Consider the following 23590-nt stretch of genomic DNA (forward strand, 5'->3'; position numbering starts at 1 on the left):
AATCCAGCCCACCCGACCCCAATCCAAGTCACGCCACTACATTTCAAATCACCACACTCCAATCCACTCCATCCACTCCACTCCAATCCAATCCTGTCACCTGCAATCGCCCACTCAACCCCAATCCAATCCAACACAGTTCAGTCAACCACCCCTCCATTCCATCAAGCCCACCCCACTGCAATCCAATCCACACCAATCTAATCCACCTCACTCTAGTCCAATCCATCCCACTCTACTCCAGTCCCCCGACTCCAATAAAATAAATCCTATCTACCCCACTCCAGTCCATCCCGCTCCAATCCACCCCTCTCCAGTCCAGTCCAGTCCAGTCCAGTCCAATCCATCCCACTCCAGTTCAATCTAATCCACCCCACTCTAAATCACCCCATTCCAATCAAGTCCACCCCAACAAAAATCAATCCCCCAACCCAATCCAATCCACCCCAATTCAGTCCATCCACCCTAATCCAATCTAACTCATCCACCCTCACCCCATTCCAATCCAAACCACCTCACCCATTTCAATTCACCCCACTCAATCCATCCCATCCAGCCTACTCCCTCCAGTCCACCACTCTACCCCAGTCCAAACCACCAGACTACAGCAATCCTCTCAAACCCACTCACCCTATTCAACACCACTCTGCTCCACTTCACAACACTACACTCTACGACACTCTCTGCCACTGAACTCTACTCCCCTCCGCTCAACTCTGACACTCTACTCTCCCTACTCCACTCTACTCCTACAAGTCCACTCTACAACAACACTCACCCACTCCACGACACTCAATCCCACTAATTTTTAGCCATGCTGAACAGCAGCCACACTGGTATACAACTTGGCAAAAATACATTGCCAAGCCAAAAGCTCTATTATAGGCGAGACCTACTGGTTTTGCCAATGCTTGTTTTTTATTTTAATACACTTAATACAATAGAAGTGCAGGACTCCAAGACGTGTGCACCCTGGAGCAAAAAGCCCTGCTTGTCCTTGACTTGTTACGTTCCTGTGTACAAACAGGTATCGCCCTGGCAGGTAAAAAAAAAAAAAAAACATAGTAGGCCTGCCAAATACACCGCACAACGTATTCATGTAGAACTCCACTGAACTTTTGAGGAGAAGCAAACATCCAAAGTTTCCAAAGATTCTGGGAGCTGCAGTCAAAAACAAGCATTGGCTAAGCCGACAGGCCTCCCCTATGCAAGAGCTATTGGTTTTTGTCAATGTCATTTAACCCATGTTGTACTTCATCGCAGCAGCTATGAAGCATAGCTCATAGTTAAACAGTATGACACATCATAGCGTTTTGTTTTCCTGGTGGGACGAGAGGGAGCAAGCAACAATGTGTGTGGGGGTTGGGAGCTAAGGGACAAACAACAATAATGGAGGGTGACTGGAGGGATGGGGCAAGCAACAACAATCTGTGAGGGGGTGAAAGGGACAGGGCAAGCAACAACTCAGGAGGCACTGGGAGGGCAGCAACAATGCAGGAGGGGCAGGAAGGACATGCCAAGCAACAACAACTTGGGAGCGGCCAGGAAGGACAGGGCAAGCAACAACAAAGTGGGGTGGGGTGGGAAGGATGTGCCAAGCATCAACATCACGGGTGGGGGCAGGAGGCAAAGCCTAAGCAATCAACAATGCAGGAGCAGTACAGAAGGGAAAGAAATAAGGAAGCAACAACCAGGGAGGGACGGGGTAAGGAACCAATGAGAATTGGGTAGGAGTATCAGGGCAAGAAAGCAACAACACAGGAGCAACAAGGCAAGCAACAATGTAGGAGACAGCCAGAAGGACAGGGCAAGTAAGCAACAACGGGTAACAATGCAAGCAAGCAACTATGGGAAAGTATTAAGCAAAAGAACGGGAGGAGGCAATCAAAAGGCTATGAAGGTGCTAGCAACAATGATATGGTATGTAGATTTGTATGGCACAGCTTATCAACCATGAATATATCCAGGCACTGGAACAGGAGCATAGGTCAAGCGGTGCTCCTATTTAAACAGCCACGTCTTGCTGAAGTTAAGGTGTGGAGTGGCAATCCTAATGTGTGGAGGAAGTTCATTCCAGCTTTTGGTGGGGACGAAGGAGAAAGTGTGTCCTTCTGCCTTGCTTCTGTGAATGCAGGAAATTTGTGCGAGAGAGAGAGAGTGAGAGAGTGAGAGAGAGAAAGAGAGAGAGAGAGAGAGAGAGATGGAGTCTAGCTGTCTGGAGGGTTGGTAGAGCTGGAATCGGTTGATGATGTAGGCTGGTCCTGTGTTGTGGACGGCTTTGTAGGTGTGGATGAGAAGCTTGAATTTGCAGTGGTTCTGGATGGGTAGCAAGTGCAGTTCTGCGAGGAAGGGAGTGATGTGCGAGCTCCTGGGGGCATCTAGGATGAGTCTGGTGGTGGTGGTCAGGATGGTTTGGAGTCTTTGCATGAGTTAGTTGAGTGCTTGCCATAGTCGAGTCTGCTGGTGATGAGGGCATGGATGACTGCGCATTTGAAGATTTTGCGAAGCATTCTGAGAATGGTGCGGCAAGATGCAATCAGGGCGTTGACCTGTTTATTCATTGAGAGCTTGTCATCAAGGATGATGCTAAGGTTTCTGGTGTGAGCTGTGGGGATGCGAGTGGGACCCAGGTCAGGTGGCCAGTAGAAGTCCCAAGGGGAGTTCTTATTTATGAAGATCAGGCTCTCTGTTTTGTCTGTGTTGAGTTTGAGGCAGTTCACTTGCATCCAGTTGGCCGCGTTTGACATGCAGGTGGTGGAAGTTGTTCCTGGTGGTGTTGTTCGTGTCAGTGAGAGAGAGAATGAGCTGAGTGTCTTTGGAGTAGGAGACAATGTAAATGTGGTGGGTACTTATTAAGGGTAAATGTTGAACAGGGTTGGACTAGGAAATGTGCTCACACAGACTCGGCACGCGAACTTCTTGTGCTTGGAGGTGAAAATGGAGAGTCACTCGTTGTGTCATGTTGGCGAGGAAAGGAGGAGATCCACCCTAGGGTAAGCCCTTGAATTCCTGATTCCTGACAACTGGAAATGAGGGGGCTATAAGAGACAGTCTTGAATGTTGCCAAGAAGTCGATCAGGATTAGTTCAGCGATTTCTCCTCTGTCCATGATTGATCGGATGTTGTTTGTGGCTGCCAGGAGAGCGTTTTTAGTGCTGTGGTTGCTGCAGAACCCTGTCTGGATAGAGTCCAGGATGTGATGATGTTCAAGATGGGCAGAGAAATGCTTGTTTATCTCTTTCTCCAGGAATTTGGCCAGGAAGGGTAGGAGCAAGATGGGCTTGTAGTTGCTGAGATATTTTGGGTTTGCTGAGGATTTTTCTCAGTAGAATGGTGATCGCCCCGTGTTTCCAGCTGTCAGGGAAGATTCTGCAGAGGATGAAGGAGTTGATGATGATGGTGAGGTTGGCACTGATCGGTGTGCTTCCCAGGTTGTACATGTGGTGAGGGCAGGAGTCTGTAAGGGACCCCAAGTGGATGGTCTGTATGATTCTGGTGGTGTCATCTGTGGTGAAGTTCATTAGGAAGTGGGTGCTCCTGATGGTGGTGAGGGGTTGCGTGATGATGTTCCCTTTGGTGGGTTGGTGTGCGAAGACACACACAGGCGGTGAAGAGGGACCTCTTGCAGGACTTTAAGGTAGTGCGACGGGAGCTGGAGGAGGTAGGCGAAAGAGTGGCATCTCTGGAAGAGCATGAAAACGCCAGAGGTGAGGAGATCGAGCAGCTACAACAGGAAATTCTTCGGCTCCAGGCGCACCAGTGGAGAACCAGTCGAGGAGGAATAGCATCCGCATCTTAGGGGCACCAACCGGGGCCGAAGAGGAGGAAATACTATTATATGTGCAGGCCCTATTCCATTAAATCCTGGGGGAACCCACTGAGAGGAAAGTGCGCATAGATAGGGTCCACATGGGTGGGCCGTCCAAGGCCGTCTCACATTCCGCCGGCCGATATTCTTGCCTGTATCCACACCTTCCTTCTGAAGAAACGCATAATCCAAGCGGCAAGGGAACAACATCCCCTGAAATTTTGGGGCCACACTCTGCTCCTTTACCAAGATTTGGCCGGCATCACCCTCCAGAAGCGGAGAGACTTTCGACCGATAACCTTCCATCTACGAGACAAAAAAGTTCCCTACTCTTGGGGGCATCCCTTTCGGCTAATATTTAGATGGGAGGGTAAGCTGCACCAATTGTACTCACTGAAGGAGGCCTACTATGTCATTCAGATGGAAGGCCCCCTGGGCGGGAGCCAGGGCTCGCCCACAACGGAACGCAGTAGTATGAGACAAGCACGTTGGCAGACTGTATCACATGGCGGATCTAGGCTGGACAAGGAGGCCATGGTGTCCAAAAGGAGAGCAGTCCTGGAGTCCCTCAGCGGGGACAGGAAGACGGCTGCTAAGGACAAGGGGTGAAGACTGTGGGCCTAAAAGCCTGGGTAATAGTATCAGGTGGGGGAGGGGGCGCCCAACAAACAACGGATTGACTAGGGCGCAGGCTCCTTGGACTGAAGCTCGACCTCCCGACTATGCCGGTCTTGAACAGGTCTGCATGACTAAACTGATGCCGGCGGAGGCGGCCCCTCTCGAGGCTCGCATCAGGCTGGAGGAGGCCTTCTCGGCAATAGCCCAACTGGAGGCCTCGAAGTCCCCGGGCAGGATGGCTTTCCTGGATCCTTCTACAAAACATTCTGCTCTAGCTTGGCACCAATCCTGGCCCGACTCTTCAACAACATCAAGGGTCCGGGGGACATGCCACCATCTATGATGAACGCGGCCATAGTGGTCATTCCGAAACCCGGGAAAGATCCAGAGGATTGTGGCTCCTACAGACCTATATAATTGCTAAACGTTGATTTCAAGCTGCTTATGGGTGTCCTTGCGTCCCGTCTGAACCCGCTGATGCCTGGTCTGGTAGACCCCGACCAGGTGGGCTTCATCCCAGGCCGACAGTGTGGAGACAAGACAAAGCGCCTACTGCACACAGTGGACAAGGCACAGCGTGTAGGGCGGAACTCAATGCTGCTTAGCATAGATGCTGAGAAGGCATTCAACCGTGTCCAGTGGACACACCTCTACGCAATGCTTGGACACTTTGGCCTGAGGCCCCGGTTTCGGGCCTGGATAGCGGGTGCCTACAGCCAGCCGAGGGCCTCGGTCAGGGTCAAAGGGGAGACATCTGCCCCCTTCTCGGTGGGTCGCGGGACTCGACATGGGTGCCCGCTGCCCCCCTTCTCTTCGATCTATATATGGAACTGTAGGAAGTTGGCTCTGTATGTGCTATTTCAAAGTAAGGAATAGCATGCACAGAGTCCAAGGGTTCCCCTTAGAGGTAAAATAGTGGTAAAAATAGATAATACTAATGCTCTATTTTGTGGTAGTGTGGTCGAGCAGTAGGCTTATCCAAGGAGTAGTGTTAAGCATTTGTTGTACATACACATAGACAATAAATGAGGTACACACACTCAGAGACAAATCCAGCCAATAGGTTTTTGTATAGAAAAATATCTTTTCTTAGTTTATTTTAAGAACCACAGGTTCAAATTCTACATGTAATATCTCATTCGAAAGGTATTGCAGGTAAGTACTTTAGGAACTTTAAATCATAAAAATTGCATGTATACTTTTCAAGTTATTGACAAATAGCTGTTTTAAAAGTGGACACAGTGCAATTTTCACAGTTCCTAGGGGAGGTAAGTTTATGTTAGTTTTACCAGGTAAGTAAGACACTTACAGGGTTCAGTTCTTGGTCCAAGGTAGCCCACCGTTGGGGGTTCAGAGCAACCCCAAAGTCACCACACCAGCAGCTCAGGGCCGGTCAGGTGCAGAGTTCAAAGTGGTGCCCAAAAACACATAGGCTAGAATGGAGAGAAGGGGGTGCCCCGGTTCCGGTCTGCTTGCAGGTAAGTACCCGCGTCTTCGGAGGGCAGACCAGGGGGGTTTTGTAGGGCACCGGGGGGGACACAAGCCCACACAGAAATTTCACCCTCAGCAGCGCGGGGGCGGCCGGGTGCAGTGTAGGAACAGGCGTCGGGTTCGCAATGTTAGTCTATGAGAGATCTCGGGATCTCTTCAGCGCTGCAGGCAGGCAAGGGGGGGATTCCTCGGGGAAACCTCCACTTGGGCAAGGGAGAGGGACTCCTGGGGGTCACTTCTCCAGTGAAAGTCCGGTCCTTCAGGTCCTGGGGGCTGCGGGTGCAGGGTCTCTCCCAGGCGTCGGGTTTTGGATTCAAGGAGTCGCGGTCAGGGGAAGCCTCGGGATTCCCTCTGCAGGCGGCGCTGTGGGGGCTCAGGGGGGACAGGTTTTTGTACTCACAGTATCAGAGTAGTCCTGGGGTCCCTCCTGAGGTGTTGGATCTCCACCAGCCGAGTCGGGGTCGCCGGGTGCAGTGTTGCAAGTCTCACGCTTCTTGCGGGGAGCTTGCAGGGTTCTTTCAAGGCTGCTGGAAACAAAGTTGCAGCCTTTCTTGGAGCAGGTCCGCTGTCCTCCGGAGTTTCTTGTCTTTTCGAAGCAGGGGCAGTCCTCAGAGGATGTCGAGGTCGCTGGTCCCTTTGGAAGGCGTCGCTGGAGCAGGATCTTTGGAAGGCAGGAGACAGGCCGGTGAGTTTCTGGAGCCAAGGCAGTAGTCGTCTTCTGGTCTTCCTCTGCAGGGGTTTTCAGCTAGGCAGTCCTTCTTCTTGTAGTTGCAGGAATCTAATTTTCTAGGGTTCAGGGTAGCCCTTAAATACTAAATTTAAGGGCGTGTTTAGGTCTGGGGGGTTAGTAGCCAATGGCTACTAGCCCTGAGGGTGGGTACACCCTCTTTGTGCCCCCTCCCAAGGGGAGGGGGTCACAATCCTAACCCTATTGGGGGAATCCTCCATCTGCAAGATGGAGGATTTCTAAAAGTTAGAGTCACTTCAGCTCAGGACACCTTAGGGGCTGTCCTGACTGGCCAGTGACTCCTCCTTGTTGCTTTCTTTGTTCCCTCCAGCCTTGCCGCCAAAAGTGGGGGCCGTGGCCGGAGGGGGCGGGCAACTCCACTAAGCTGGAGTGCCCTGCTGGGCTGTGACAAAGGGGTGAGCCTTTGAGGCTCACCGCCAGGTGTTACAGCTCCTGCCTGGGGGAGGTGTTAGCATCTCCACCCAGTGCAGGCTTTGTTACTGGCCTCAGAGTGACAAAGGCACTCTCCCCATGGGGCCAGCAACATGTCTCTAGTGTGGCAGGCTGCTGGAACTAGTCAGCCTACACAGACAGTCGGTTAAGTTTCAGGGGGCACCTCTAAGGTGCCCTCTGTGGTGTATTTTACAATAAAATGTACACTGGCATCAGTGTGCATTTATTGTGCTGAGAAGTTTGATACCAAACTTCCCAGTTTTCAGTGTAGCCATTATGGTGCTGTGGAGTTCGTGTTTGACAGACTCCCAGACCATATACTCTTATGGCTACCCTGCACTTACAATGTCTAAGATTTTGTTTAGACACTGTAGGGGTACCATGCTCATGCACTGGTACCCTCACCTATGGTATAGTGCACCCTGCCTTAGGGCTGTAAGGCCTGCTAGAGGGGTGTCTTACCTATACTGCATAGGCAGTGAGAGGCTGGCATGGCACCCTGAGGGGAGTGCCATGTCGACTTACTTGTTTTGTCCTCACTAGCACACACAAGCTGGCAAGCAGTGTGTCTGTGCTGAGTGAGAGGTCTCCAGGGTGGCATAAGACATGCTGCAGCCCTTAGAGACCTTCCTTGGCATCAGGGCCCTTGGTACTAGAAGTACCAGTTATAAGGGACTTATCTGGATGCCAGGGTCTGCCAATTGTGGATACAAAAGTACAGGTTAGGGAAAGAACACTGGTGCTGGGGCCTGGTTAGCAGGCCTCAGCACACTTTCAATTGTAAACATAGCATCAGCAAAGGCAAAAAGTCAGGGGGCAACCATGCCAAGGAGGCATTTCCTTACACAACCCCCCCCCAAACGAAAGAGGATGAGACTAACCTTTCCCAAGAGAGTCTTCATTTTCTAAGTGGAAGAACCTGGAAAGGCCATCTGCATTGGCATGGGCAGTCCCAGGTCTGTGTTCCACTATAAAGTCCATTCCCTGTAGGGAGATGGACCACCTCAACAGTTTAGGATTTTCACCTTTCATTTGCATCAGCCATTTGAGAGGTCTGTGGTCAGTTTGAACTAGGAAGTGAGTCCCAAAGAGGTATGGTCTCAGCTTCTTCAGGGACCAATCCACAGCAAAGGCCTCCCTCTCAATGGCACTCCAACGCTGCTCCCTGGGGAGTAACCTCCTGCTAATGAAAGCAACAGGCTGGTCAAGGCCATCATCATTTGTTTGGGACAAAACTGCCCCTATCCCATGTTCAGAGGCATCAGTCTGCACAATGAACTGCTTAGAATAATCTGGAGCTTTTAGAACTGGTGCTGAGCACATTGCTTGTTTCAGGGTGTCAAAGGCCTGTTGGCATTCCACAGTCCAGTTCACTTTCTTGGGCATTTTCTTGGAGGTGAGTTCAGTGAGGGCTGTCACAATGGATCCATATCCCTTCACAAACCTCCTGTAATACCCAGTCAAGCCAAGGAATGCCCTGACTTGAGTCTGGGTTTTTGGAGCTACCCAGTCCAGAATAGTCTGGATCTTGGGTTGGAGTGGCTGAACTTGGCCTCCACCTACAAGGTGGCCCAAGTAAACCACAGTTCCCTGCCCTATCTGGCATTTGGATGCCTTGATAGAGAGGCCTGCAGATTGCAGAGCCTTCAAAACCTTCTTCAGGTGGACCAGGTGATCCTGCCAGGTGGAGCTAAAGACAGCAATATCATCAAGATAAGCTGTGCTAAAGGACTCCAAGCCAGCAAGGACTTGATTCACCAACCTTTGGAAGGTGGCAGGGGCATTCTTTAAACCAAAGGGCATAACAGTAAACTGATAATGCCCATCAGGTGTGGAGAATGCTGTTTTCTCTTTTGCTCCAGGTGCCATTTTTATTTGCCAGTACCCTGCTGTCAAGTCAAAGGTACTTAAGAATTTGGCAGCACCTAATTTATCTATGAGCTCATCAGCTCTTGGAATTGGATGAGCATCTGTCTTGGTGACAGAATTGAGCCCTCTGTAGTCCACACAAAACCTCATCTCTTTCTTTCCATCTTTGGTGTGAGGTTTGGGGACTAAGACCACTGGGCTAGCCCAGGGGCTGTCAGAGCGCTCAATTACTCCCAATTCCAGCATCTTGTGGACTTCCACCTTGATGCTTTCCTTAACATGGTCAGACTGTCTAAAGATTTTGTTTTTGACAGGCATGCTGTCTCCTGTGTCCACATCATGGGTACACAGGTGTGTCTGACCAGGGGTTAAGGAGAAGAGTTCAGGAAACTGTTGTAGGACTCTCCTACAATCAGCTTGCTGTTGGCCAGAGAGGGTGTCTGAGTAGATCACTCCATCTACTGTGCCATCTTTTGGGTCTGATGACAGAAGATCAGGGAGAGGTTCACTCTCTGCCTCCTGATCCTCATCTGTTACCATCAACAGATTCACATCAGCCCTGTCATGGAAGAGCTTAAGGCGGTTCACATGGATCACCCTCTTGGGGCTCCTGCTTGTGCCCAGGTCCACCAGGTAGGTGACCTGACTCTTCCTTTCTAGCACTGGGTAAGGGCCACTCCATTTGTCCTGGAGTGCCCTGGGAGCCACAGGCTCCAGAACCCAGACTTTCTGCCCTGGTTGGAACTCAACCAGTGCAGCCTTTTGGTCATACCAAAACTTCTGGAGCTGTTGGCTGGCCTCAAGGTTTTTGGTTGCCTTTTCCATGTACTCTGCCATTCTAGAGCGAAGGCCAAGTACATAGTCCACTATGTCTTGTTTAGGCTCATGAAGAGGTCTCTCCCAGCCTTCTTTAACAAGAGCAAGTGGTCCCCTTACAGGATGACCAAACAGAAGTTCAAAGGGTGAGAATCCTACTCCCTTCTGTGGCACCTCTCTGTAAGCGAAAAGCAGACATGGCAAGAGGACATCCCATCTCCTTTTGAGTTTTTCTGGGAGCCCCATGATCATGCCTTTTAATGTCTTGTTGAATCTCTCAACCAAGCCATTAGTTTGTGGATGGTATGGTGTAGTGAATTTATAAGTCACTCCACACTCATTCCACATGTGTTTTAGGTATGCTGACATGAAGTTGGTACCTCTGTCAGACACCACCTCCTTAGGGAAACCCACTCTGGTAAAGATACCAATGAGGGCCTTGGCTACTGCAGGGGCAGTAGTCGACCTAAGGGGGATAGCTTCAGGATACCTGGTAGCATGATCCACTACTACCAGGATATACATATTTCCTGAGGCTGTGGGAGGTTCTAGTGGACCAACTATGTCCACACCCACTCTTTCAAAGGGAACCCCCACCACTGGAAGTGGAATGAGGGGGGCCTTTGGATGCCCACCTGTCTTACCACTGGCTTGACAGGTGGGGCAGGAGAGGCAAAACTCCTTAACCATGTTGGACATATTGGGCCAGTAGAAGTGGTTGACTAGCCTCTCCCACGTCTTGGTTTGTCCCAAATGTCCAGCAAGGGGAATGTCATGGGCCAATGTTAGGATGAACTCTCTGAACAGCTGAGGCACTACCACTCTCCTAGTGGCACCAGGTTTGGGGTCTCTGGCCTCAGTGTACAGGAGTCCATCTTCCCAATAGACCCTATGTGTTCCATTTTTCTTGCCCTTGGACTCTTCAGCAGCTTGCTGCCTAAGGCCTTCAAGAGAGGGACAGGTTTCTTGTCCCTTACACAGCTCCTCCCTTGAGGGTCCCCCTGGGCCTAAGAGCTCAACCTGATAAGGTTCAAGCTCCAAAGGCTCAGTTCCCTCAGAGGGCAGAACTTCTTCCTGAGAAGAGAGGTTCCCTTTCTTTTGCTGTGTTGCAGTTGGTTTCCCCACTGACTTTCCTGTTCTCTTGGTAGGCTGGGCCATTCTTCCAGACTCCAGCTCTACTTGTTCACCCTGTGCCTTGCATTGTGCTCTTGTTTTCACCCACACCAGTTCAGGGATACCCAGCATTGCTGCATGGGTTTTTAGTTCTACCTCAGCCCATGCTGAGGACTCCAGGTCATTTCCAAGCAGACAGTCCACTGGGATATTTGAGGAGACCACCACCTGTTTCAGGCCATTGACCCCTCCCCATTCTAAAGTAACCATTGCCATGGGATGTACTTTTCTCTGATTGTCAGCGTTGGTGACTGTGTAAGTTTTTCCAGTCAGGTATTGGCCAGGGGAAACCAGTTTCTCTGTCACCATGGTGACACTGGCACCTGTATCCCTCAGGCCCTCTATTCTAGTCCCATTAATTAAGAGTTGCTGTCTGTATTTTTGCATGTTAGGCGGCCAGACAGCTAGTGTGGCTAAATCCACCCCACCCTCAGAAACTAGAGTAGCTTCAGTGTGGACCCTGATTTGCTCTGGGCACACTGTTGATCCCACTTGGAGACTAGCCATACCAGTGTTACCTGGATGGGAGTTTGGAGTGGAACCTTTCTTGGGACAGGCCTTGTCTCCAGTTTGGTGTCCATGCTGTTTACAGCTATGACACCAGGCCTTTTTGGGATCAAAGTTTTTACCCTTGTACCCATTGTTTTGTGAAGAGGCTCTGGGCCCACCCTCCTGTGCAGGTTTTTGAGGGCCTGTAGAAGACTCTTTACTATTTTTAGTTTTGGTTGTCTCATCACCCTTCCCCTGGGGAGTCTTTGTGACCCCTTTCTTTTGGTCACCCCCTGTTGAAGTCTTGGACACCCTTGTCTTGACCCAATGGTCCGCCTTCTTTCCCAATTCTTGGGGAGAAATTGGTCCTAGGTCTACCAGATGCTGATGCAGTTTATCATTGAAACAGTTACTTAATAGGTGTTCTTTCACAAATAAATTGTACAGCCCATCATAATTACTTACACCACTGCCTTGAATCCAACCATCTAGTGTTTTCACTGAGTAGTCTACAAAGTCAACCCAGGTCTGGCTCAAGGATTTTTGAGCCCCCCTGAATCTAATCCTATACTCCTCAGTGGAGAATCCAAAGCCCTCAATCAGGGTACCCTTCATGAGGTCATAAGATTCTGCATCTTGTCCAGAGAGTGTGAGGAGTCTATCCCTACACTTTCCTGTGAACATTTCCCAAAGGAGAGCACCCCAGTGAGATCTGTTCACTTTTCTGGTTACACAAGCCCTCTCAAAAGCTGTGAACCATTTGGTGATGTCATCACCATCTTCATATTTAGTTACAATCCCTTTGGGGATTTTCAACATGTCAGGAGAATCTCTGACCCTATTTATGTTGCTGCCACCATTGATGGGTCCTAGGCCCATCTCTTGTCTTTCCCTCTCTATGGCTAGGATCTGTCTTTCCAAAGCCAATCTTTTGGCCATCCTGGCTAACTGGATGTCCTCTTCACTGGGGCTATCCTCAGTGATTTCAGAGGTGTTGGTCTCTCCTGTGAGGGAACCAGCATCTCTGACTATTATTTTTGGAGTCAGGGTTTGAGGGACCCTGTTCTCCCTAGATAGGATTGGTAGGGGGGAATTTTCCTCCAAGTCACTATCCTCTTCCTCTGAGTTGCCACCCTCAGAGGGGTTGGCCTTTTCAAACTCTGCCAAAAGCTCCTGGAGCTGTATTTTGGTAGGTTTGGGGCCCATTGTTATTTTCTTTATTTTACAGAGTGACCTTAGCTCCCTCATCTTAAGATGGAGGTAAGGTGTGGTGTCGAGTTCCACCACAGTCACATCTGTGCTAGACATTTTGCTTCTAAAAGTTTGAATACTTTTTAAGAATCTACAACTGGTTCTAGAATCTAATTCAAACTTTTACAAACTTTTAAACTCTAAAAGAAATGCTAAACAGGATCTAACACAAGGCCCTAGCAGGTCTTTTAAGAATTTAGAAAACTTTTCAAATTGCAAAAATCAATTTCTAATGACAATTTTGGAATTTGTCGTGTGATCAGGTATTGGCTGAGTAGTCCAGCAAATGCAAAGTCTTGTACCCCACCGCTGATCCACCAATGTAGGAAGTTGGCTCTGTATGTGCTATTTCAAAGTAAGGAATAGCATGCACAGAGTCCAAGGGTTCCCCTTAGAGGTAAAATAGTGGTAAAAATAGATAATACTAATGCTCTATTTTGTGGTAGTGTGGTCGAGCAGTAGGCTTATCCAAGGAGTAGTGTTAAGCATTTGTTGTACATACACATAGACAATAAATGAGGTACACACACTCAGAGACAAATCCAGCCAATAGGTTTTTGTATAGAAAAATATCTTTTCTTAGTTTATTTTAAGAACCACAGGTTCAAATTCTACATGTAATATCTCATTCGAAAGGTATTGCAGGTAAGTACTTTAGGAACTTTACATCATAAAAATTGCATGTATACTTTTCAAGTTATTGACAAATAGCTGTTTTAAAAGTGGACACTTAGTGCAATTTTCACAGTTCCTAGGGGAGGTAAGTTTTTGTTAGTTTTACCAGGTAAGTAAGACACTTACAGGGTTCAGTTCTTGGTCCAAGGTAGCCCACCGTTGGGGGTTCAGAGCAACCCCAAAGTCACCACACCAGCAGCTCAGGGCCGGTCAGGTGCAGAGTTCAAAGTGGTGCCCAAAAACACATAGGCTAGAATGGAGAGAAGGGGGTGCCCCGGTTCCGGTCTGCTTGCAGGTAAGTACCCGCGTCTTCGGAGGGCAGACCAGGGGGGTTTTGTAGGGCACCGGGGGGGACACAAGCCCACACAGAAATTTCACCCTCAGCAGCGCGGGGGCGGCCGGGTGCAGTGTAGGAACAGGCGTCGGGTTCGCAATGTTAGTCTATGAGAGATCTCGGGATCTCTTCAGCGCTGCAGGCAGGCAAGGGGGGGATTCCTCGGGGAAACCTCCACTTGGGCAAGGGAGAGGGACTCCTGGGGGTCACTTCTCCAGTGAAAGTCCGGTCCTTCAGGTCCTGGGGGCTGCGGGTGCAGGGTCTCTCCCAGGCGTCGGGTTTTGGATTCAAGGAGTCGCGGTCAGGGGAAGCCTCGGGATTCCCTCTGCAGGCGGCGCTGTGGGGGCTCAGGGGGGACAGGTTTTTGTACTCACAGTATCAGAGTAGTCCTGGGGTCCCTCCTGAGGTGTTGGATCTCCACCAGCCGAGTCGGGGTCGCCGGGTGCAGTGTTGCAAGTCTCACGCTTCTTGCGGGGAGCTTGCAGGGTTCTTTCAAGGCTGCTGGAAACAAAGTTGCAGCCTTTCTTGGAGCAGGTCCGCTGTCCTCAGGAGTTTCTTGTCTTTTCGAAGCAGGGGCAGTCCTCAGAGGATGTCGAGGTCGCTGGTCCCTTTGGAAGGCGTCGCTGGAGCAGGATCTTTGGAAGGCAGGAGACAGGCCGGTGAGTTTCTGGAGCCAAGGCAGTAGTCGTCTTCTGGTCTTCCTCTGCAGGGGTTTTCAGCTAGGCAGTCCTTTTTCTTGTAGTTGCAGGAATCTAATTTTCTAGGGTTCAGGGTAGCCCTTAAATACTAAATTTAAGGGCGTGTTTAGGTCTGGGGGGTTAGTAGCCAATGGCTACTAGCCCTGAGGGTGGGTACACCCTCTTTGTGCCCCCTCCCAAGGGGAGGGGGTCACAATCCTAACCCTATTGGGGAAATCCTCCATCTGCAAGATGGAGGATTTCTAAAAGTTAGAGTCACTTCAGCTCAGGACACCTTAGGGGCTGTCCTGACTGGCCAGTGACTCCTCCTTGTTGCTTTCTTTGTTCCCTCCAGCCTTGCCGCCAAAAGTGGGGGCCGTGGCCGGAGGGGGCGGGCAACTCCACTAAGCTGGAGTGCCCTGCTGGGCTGTGACAAAGGGGTGAGCCTTTGAGGCTCACCGCCAGGTGTTACAGCTCCTGCCTGGGGGAGGTGTTAGCATCTCCACCCAGTGCAGGCTTTGTTACTGGCCTCAGAGTGACAAAGGCACTCTCCCCATGGGGCCAGCAACATGTCTCTAGTGTGGCAGGCTGCTGGAACTAGTCAGCCTACACAGACAGTCGGTTAAGTTGTGGTGTATTTTACAATAAAATGTACACTGGCATCAGTGTGCATTTATTGTGCTGAGAAGTTTGATACCAAACTTCCCAGTTTTCAGTGTAGCCATTATGGTGCTGTGGAGTTCGTGTTTGACAGACTCCCAGACCATATACTCTTATGGCTACCCTGCACTTACAATGTCTAAGATTTTGTTTAGACACTGTAGGGGTACCATGCTCATGCACTGGTACCCTCACCTATGGTATAGTGCACCCTGCCTTAGGGCTGTAAGGCCTGCTAGAGGGGTGTCTTACCTATACTGCATAGGCAGTGAGAGGCTGGCATGGCACCCTGAGGGGAGTGCCATGTCGACTTACTCGTTTTGTCCTCACTAGCACACACAAGCTGGCAAGCAGTGTGTCTGTGCTGAGTGAGAGGTCTCCAGGGTGGCATAAGACATGCTGCAGCCCTTAGAGACCTTCCTTGGCATCAGGGCCCTTGGTACTAGAAGTACCAGTTATAAGGGACTTATCTGGATGCCAGGGTCTGCCAATTGTGGATACAAAAGTACAGGTTAGGGAAAGAACACTGGTGCTGGGGCCTGGTTAGCAGGCCTCAGCACACTTTCAATTGTAAACATAGCATCAGCAAAGGCAAAAAGTCAGGGGGCAACCATGCCAAGGAGGCATTTCCTTACAGGAACCTTTCGCGCAGAGAGTGAGGGATAGACCGGAGATTACATGGGTCAGATTTGGAGGGGAAGAGTACACTATTACACTTTATGCCGACGACGTTGTGGTGACACTCGAAGATCCGTTGAGAGCCCTTCCGGTCTTCCTGGAGGAGGTGGAGGCTTTTGGTGCGGTGTTGGGTTTCTGGGTAAATCTATAGAAGTCCCAGGCGCGCAGCAATCAAAATGTCGGTCCTCCCCAGGGCAACTCTTTCTTTTTCAAACGCTACCAGCAGAGCCACTGTCCGGCACCCTACGGGCGCTGCAGAGCAAAATCACCCACCTTACTTAGGGGGGTAAGAGGCCTAAAATGGCCGGCCTCCTGCCGTGTCAGGCGCTGGGCAGGGGAGAACTGGGAATCCCGGACGTTCGGCAGTACTACAGGGCCACGCAGCGAAGGTACCTGGTAGAGTGGCCCAGACCGGAATCAGACAATCGCTGGCTGTTCATGGACCGTGCTGTGGCGGGCGCTTCTTTGTGGGGGATTCCATTCCTTCCGTGCTACCATAGCCATGGGGTTTGTACTCGTCCCCTGTTACCAGAGCCATAATGAGGGTATGGGACCAGACGGCACAATCGGGCAGTCTGACCTTTTTTCCGTCCCCCATGACACCTATAGTGGGGAACAAGGATTTCTCCCCGGGCCTGAACTGCAATGCCTACCTGGGCAGGATGGCCTCCGGCCTTCGCTCCATCGGACATTTGTTCGAAAAGAGGGGCATAGTTTCCTTCGAAGCCCTTAGAAGGTCCCAGTCTCTTCCGGAGACGGAGAGAATACGTTACCTCCTGATACGGCCCAGGGTGTCGCACCTTTTGAATAGGGAGAATGCCAGTCGCCCCCTCACACAATACGAAAAATGGTTGCTGACCAGGAAATCAGATAAACGCATCATATTGGAGTTATATGACTTACTCCAGCAGGCAGTCCTGATCCCCAAAATACCGAGTCGGGCTCGCTAGAAGGCAGAACTGGGGAGATCTCTGACGCCGGAGGATTGGGAGGCGATCCACTACAGGGCACACCGCACAGCGTGTTGTGCCGGAATCATGGAGACTGCGATAAAGATAGCCACTTATTGGATTCTCACCCCAGCCAGACTCCATCAGATGGACCGCACACGATCCCCGCTTTGCTGGAGGGGATGCAACAGTATAGGCACTTTGACCCACATTCTATGGGATTCCCCTAAGCTCTCTGGGTACTGGGAGGGAATCCTACATGATATTGACACTCACAGGAACACCCAACTCCCACGCTTCCCGGCTTATATCCTACTGGGCCTTTCAAACCCCCTAACATTTCTGCTCAAATCCATGAGGGGCCGACAGATCGGTCTAGCACTGGGGGCAGCTCTCCAAAATATACTGACCCACTGGGGAACGTCTCAGATTCCTACACAGCTGGGATGGTTAAATAGAATTTGGTTGATCCTGGGGATGGAAAAGATCACCTTATCCCTTATATCACAAGGGCACTCCTATAGGGAGTTATGGCACCCCTTCTTGACTTTGCTTTCCCGGAAGTTTATGGAATTGACATGTCCTAGATATTTGTGACTTCTCAGTTTATAAGACTAGGAGACTCCCTGACGTGTGAACAGGGGCGCAGAAGCCTTCGAAATCCCACAGCCGTGAATAAAAGCTAGCGCTCCCGGTGGAGGGGGAGACTTAAGGGTGGGGGGGGGGGGGAACAGGACTGTTGCCTGTTTCTCCTCGGGGACTGTTGGGTGCTGCGACACCCTGCTGTGACTTTGTCCCTTTTTCCCTTTCCCTCAAGTTTAAAATCCTTAATAAAGAAATCTGAACAATAAAGCCTGAAACATTGTTTTTTATTGGCACATATAGAGTTCTCAGAAGGCAAAATTCTATTGTACCTAAAGAACAGACTATCCTTGCACCAGGGCTCGAGTCGAGGGAAGACTCCATCTACCCTGCTGCAAAGCAGGCCATGCACTTTTAGAGGAGTGCCACGTTCCTTTCCTACTCCTCCCAGACATAAACCTGCATTGAAGGAAAAGGTAACTTCAAAGTAACGACCCTGGCACCTTAAGGAACCCTGACGCCCAGTCTCAAGAAAAATTCCCAAATCGTTGCAGTCACGCCATGTGTCTACACAGCAATCAGCTAGCCGCGATTTCTTGCTGCCTACTAGACTCCGAAGGAAGGCCCAGAGGGTACCCTCGGAGACGGTGTGTCGGGCCTGTTGGTGGGAGATATGGGAGTAGTTACCACCTGGCCAGGACCTTCTAAACTGAGTGTAACAATGCCATATTTTTACTGTTTTTCAAAGCACCAGTTTTCATTATGATAGCAGGAGCTTCTCAAACACAATTTGATGCATATTTACCGTAATATTTGTCATTTTCAGCACTTGGAGGTAGACCAGGTGTTCCCTGAATCATAGGATTATTTTGCTAGCATTTAAGAACCCATTCAAATGAGAGGGGTTAGTTTGTAGTGGGGTGGTTTGAAGTGGGATGGACTGGAGTAGGGTGTATTGGATTGGGGTGTATTGGACTGGATTTGAGTGGATTGGACTTGAGTGGGATGGCTTGTGGTGGATTGGACTGGAGTGGGGTGGATTGGAGTGGGGTGAATTGGAGTGGGGTGAATTGGATTGGTGTGGGATGGATTAGAATGAAGTGGAGCGGATTGGAGTGGGGTGGACTTTTTGGAGTGGATAGATTGGAGGGGGTGGACTATAGTACGGTGAAATGGACTGGTGACGGGAGGATTGGAGTGGTGTGGGCTGGACTGGATTGGGGTGAAATAGGGTGGTATGGAGTGGGGTGGGTTGCACTGGAGCGGGGTTGATTAAGGTGGACTGGATTGGACTGGGGTGGGGTGGATTAATGAGGATTGGAGTGGGATGGATTGGAGTGGGGTGGGGTGGACTGGGTTGCGGTGGATGGGACTAGAGTAGGGTGGATTGGAATCAGGTGGAATGGATTTGAGTGTGTGGACTGGAACAGAGTGGGTTGGATTAGCATGGGGTGGATTGAATTGGAGTGGGATGGGATGGAGTGGAGTGGGGTGAACTGGAGAATAGTGGGGTGGATTGGATGGGAGTGGAGTGGAGTTGATTGTGGTGGGCTGGACTGCAGCGGGATGGAGAAGGGTGAGGTGGAGAAGGGTGGGGTGGATTGGACAAGTGTAAAGTTGATTGGATTTGAGTTGGGTAGATTGGATTGGGCTATACTGAACTGGTATGGAGTCCACTGGAGTGGGATGAATTGTGGTGGATTGGAGAGGGTGAAATGGAATGGAAATGGGATGGAGTGGGCTGGATTAGATTGGAGTGGGGCGGACTGGATTGGCGTGGGGAGGACTGGAGTGGAGCCGACTGCAGTGGGAAAGATTGTTTTGGACTGGAGTGAGACATTTTGGCATGGGGCAAATTGTTTTGGATTGGACCGGGCAGACTATTTTAGATTGGAGTGGGGAAAATTGTGTTGCATTGGAGTGGGGCAGATTGAGTTGGATTGGAGTGGGGCAGATTGTGTTGGATTGGAGTGAGGCAGGTTGTTTTGGAGTGGGGCAGGTTGGAGTGGTGCAAATTGTTTTGGATTGGAGCAGTGCAGATAGTTTTGGTTTGGAGCATGGCAGATTGTTTGGGATTGGAGTGGGGAAGATTGTTTTGGATTGGAGTGGGGCAGATTGGAGTGGGCAGATAGTTTTGGACTGGAGTGGGACTGTGGGGTGGTTTGTTTTTTATTGGAGTGAGGCAGATTTTGATGATGTCACTTCCTGTGATCTCATATGCAGTGATGCCACATCATTCTGCCTAACTTGGTGAGCCCTCCCCCCTGTTATTTTTAAGACTTGAACCCTGCCTTGCTCTGTTCCTGTGACAGAGGCAGGAAGCTGGTGCTGTATTGAGTGGTAAAGCATTATTTCTATTGTGTTTTCCCACCCTTTTAAGAGATACCGAAGCACCCTTCCAGTTGGTCGCACAAGTAGCTACTAAGTCAGGAGAATGTGGGTGGAGAAGGGTGTTGATAGAAATGTCAAAAATGGATGCTATATTTTGGTATAGTGTCTGGGCCCATATAATGTGCCCTACATTTGGCACCAGTGCTTTAAATGGGCAGGTACTGTCCGGTACTGAGTACCTGCACTTGTTTAATTTAAAATGGACAGTACTTATCTCAGCACTGCTGCTATCAATTTAATGCGAGAATACCAGCACTTCTCAGGAGCAAAGAGGTACTCTAAATAGTGAGTACCCTCACTTCTATATTTCCATTTACAATACTGCTTAGCACAGCAGTGAGCAGAAGCTTCAAACGCAATGAGCGGCAAACAAGATGAATGTGAAGGACAGTTTCAAATGTCGCATATATAAACCAGCCTGACTTATAGCCCGAGAGCCCCCAATCATGGTTCTGGGAAGAGCCAGGTCTTTAATTGGTTTTTGCTTTCTCTGCAGTGCTAGTGAAGGAACATGGTTGAGGTTGTCAAGGTTTCTTTAGAATACTCTCCAGTTGTGCCTCCTCTTGAGTGCGAACGGCCATTGGACATCCTAGCTGGAGCTTTGGAACAAAAAGTCATGAAAAGACCATAAGTGTGCCTTCACTGGTGCTAAACAGCTGAACCATCCATAGTGGCTAAGAATCGCACTCCTCACACAACCATATTTTGCAGGACCACAGAGAACATTAGCTAAACTATGCAACACCAGTCGAAGCAGACAACATGACCCCCAAGATATTTGACTGGAAAATAATACAGTATCAACAATATGGACACTTCAGGCAACAGAACCATTTGCACATCTGGAACAAAATAAACAGCAAAGGAGGTGGTGCAAATACCTGAAACACGATTTAGACCACAAATATCCACGGCAGGATCGGAAAAGCCCTATCCATCCCACTAAGCATTTCTAGACAATACACAGATCAAGCGCATTGAACAGGTCTAAATAATGGTTGTTTGTTGGATGGTACTGAACTGTTCCATTAGTTTTTATGTTATATGTTGTTTAGTTTTGTTTTGGATGATCCATGATTTTTATTTATTGCCCCTTGTACGTTATAAATAAAAACAATGCCTCCAGACCACCATGACTCTGGTAAATGTGAATTCCCAGAACAATATAAGAAAGGACAACCAGTCTCCAAAAGCACTGCAGTACCATACAGATAGCAGGTGTTCACATCACACATCACATGCATAAACTACTCCAACATAGCATTGAATTTGCTCTGACAAGTGCCCCTTGGGAACTGCAAACGCAGAAGAGCTAGTCTTAGCACTATTCTTGGTCCATTGTCTTCGCACAGCTGCTCTCTACAGCATCTCTATTTTAGAAGCTGACACCTCACGACCACAGTCAACAAATGCTACAAAGTAAACACACTGTAGAAGCATGGAAGGGTCAGTGTCTTACCTGAGAGCTATTCACTGGAAAGGAAGACAGTTTTGGGACATCCATGATCTTCACGTCAAACATGGCTCCATTGATTATAACCGAGGGCCTGTAGACATCCTGAGAAATGGTGGGGTTGTAGGCTTCGTTGAAGTCGTGGTGCACGAACTGTCGGATTATGGCAGTCTTGCCCACCCCTGGGGCACCCAGCACTGCCACCTTCAGTGTCTCCACCATGTCCATTGATGGTGCATTTAAGAACTCCTCGCCCCGCCCACGGGGAGCCAGGAGAACCTCCAGTCAGAGGAGTGTGGGCACCATGTTTAGTTAATTGTCTCCGGAAGGACAAGCCTTTCCCTTCCAACAAGCAAATAGAGACTTCTGGAGACCACCTTGATTTGACTGGTCCCATTGGATGCACAAGCAGTACTGTATCCTGAGATAGTTAGATCCTCTTCGCCCAACAATTACTTTAAAAATCACTTTAAGATGCACAAAAACATTATGCAGAACAAAAATCCATGAACCACAAATCAAAAAGATTCATTTAACAGAAAACGGTTCAATGCTCATTCAGCAAACCCTGGGTTTGAAACAAACATGAAGTAGAGAATGGCAAGTTTTAGGTCAGCAGCCATGCTTTTCATCTTGTTAAATGTCAAGCTCCACACCAAATGGCAAGTCTCATGTCAAATACCAAGTTCCCCATCAAATGTTGCGTCAACTGCCAAGGTTCAAGACAAATGTCAAGCTTCTCCTCTACATATTAAATGCCACGCTTTGCATCTTCTTAGCAAATTCCATGCTTCAACTCTTCCTATCAAATGCTAAGATTCACATCTTTGTATCAAATTTCAACTTTCAAATTCCAGTCTCCACGTCCGGCTTCAGACAAAATGTCAAGTCTCAAATTTTCATATCAAATGAACGCTTTTAGGTCTTCATATGAATTTCCAAACTTCATATCAAAAGCCAAGCTTCATGTCAACCACTTCAGGGATTCTTATACTTCTAAATGCCCAGCATGTAATCCAAGGAAGCACATGGAATTTGCTTTATATTTGAGATTCAGGGGCAGCTTCTCAACTACTATTCATTGTTTGGCAAAGTAATATCCCCATGGCTTCAATCCTCGCTCCAGGTCAGCTCACAAGACTGTGGTGACCTTGGGTATATTGCAGATTAGGTGTCTCAGGAAGGCATATCGTTGGGTCTTTGTCTCAGCGTAAGACTTTGAAAGTGTGAAGCATTCTGGACTTCTTAATCAGGCTGGCAGGAGTCTGCATCCCAAACACCAGCATGCCTCACAAGCCCCAAGGAGGTAGTCATTCGTAATTGGTTTGCATATGCAACTGCCTACTAAACAGTTGCTTCATGCAGGGCATGGCTTTCGGCTCCTATCAGACCACCAGGAACTTTTGGTTCTTTCTAAAACTGCAAAGAGTCTATCAGCGGGTCCCGAAGGGCCGGCGGTGGAAGCTGGCATCCAGCTCTGTGCCGCCTCAACGCAGCAAGCAAATGCACAAAATAAAAACAAATACCAGGAGAGATCAAAATAAAAGCTTCTTATTATGAGCATTCAGCTAAAAGCGCCCAAGTCCCACGGGGTGCCAGTCAGTAGGTGGTGCCCACGACCTGCAGCGTGTGGGCACAGAACGAACTCTGCAGTGTGAAGACTCCGGTGCAGATGCAGGCTCTTCCGCCCCCTCAGATTACACTAACCCATCAGTAACCGTGTCCGTGGAGAGGAGGGGCCCAGCTGTGGATCTCGTGGGTTTGATAACCAAACAGCTTCAAGGAGTCGGGGGCCTCCAGCACCTTGGCATGTACGCCCCCCTCGCCCTGGGCTCCCAGTCCTGCTGCAGCTCCGTCAGCTCTTATTCCACGCACTCTGCCCTCTACTCTCCCTTTCTTCATCTCCCCTCACCTCCTTTACGTACCTTCGCGTCTTCCTCCTGCTGTCACTTACTCCTCCTTCTGTCGCTGCTTCGCCTTCTCTCGCCTCCTTTTTTGCCTTACCCCTCGCCCCCTTTCCTCTCTTCACCCCTTACTTCATTTCTATTATGTCCCTTCACCCCCTCTTCTTTACTACAGCTCCTTCCTCTTCTTTCAACTCCCTTCCCATCCTTCGCCTCCTGCGTCTTCTCCTTTCCTCCTCTGGTCCTCTTCCTGTCGGTTTCCCTAGGCTCCGCCCTCCGCCTCAGCTCGTTCCCTCAGCTCGGACCGTCCCTGGTGCGGACCTTCCTCGCAAGGCTCCGAGCTCCCGGAGGTGGAATGTGTGAGCATCGCCGTGCCCGGAATACCAATGAGACGCTGCGTTCTCGGCGCAGAGGTCAGCATCCCGAGGAAAGTCCCGGCTGTTCCTCGTGCAGGCGCCGCCCCGGGGACGCACGAGACGCCGATCGCCGCAAGAGCTTGATTTTCCTGAGAATATCACTATAATCCCGCTTGCTTTATTGAGCCTTGGGTGACTCTGCAGTCTAAATTACAAGGGAGATCCAGAACTGCTG

At 49.8% G+C, this 23590-nt stretch overlaps 1 protein-coding gene across 2 annotated transcripts in view; it reads right to left on the minus strand.

The window, feature by feature from the left end:
• The window catches only part of RASL10A (RAS like family 10 member A), a 74391-nt gene extending 51004 nt beyond the window's left edge, over positions 1–23387 (minus strand). For both annotated transcript variants that reach the window (XM_069214577.1, XM_069214576.1), the window contains exon 1: positions 21102–23387. In XM_069214577.1, coding sequence (XP_069070678.1) covers positions 21102–21323 — 222 coding nt within the window. In that variant the 5' untranslated portion in view covers positions 21324–23387. The remainder of the gene's footprint in view (positions 1–21101) is intronic.
• Between the last annotated feature and the right edge of the window lie 203 nt (positions 23388–23590).

The sequence above is a fragment of the Pleurodeles waltl genome, chromosome 11 (genome assembly GCF_031143425.1).
Source record: "Pleurodeles waltl isolate 20211129_DDA chromosome 11, aPleWal1.hap1.20221129, whole genome shotgun sequence".
NCBI classification, from domain to species: Eukaryota; Metazoa; Chordata; class Amphibia; order Caudata; family Salamandridae; genus Pleurodeles; species Pleurodeles waltl.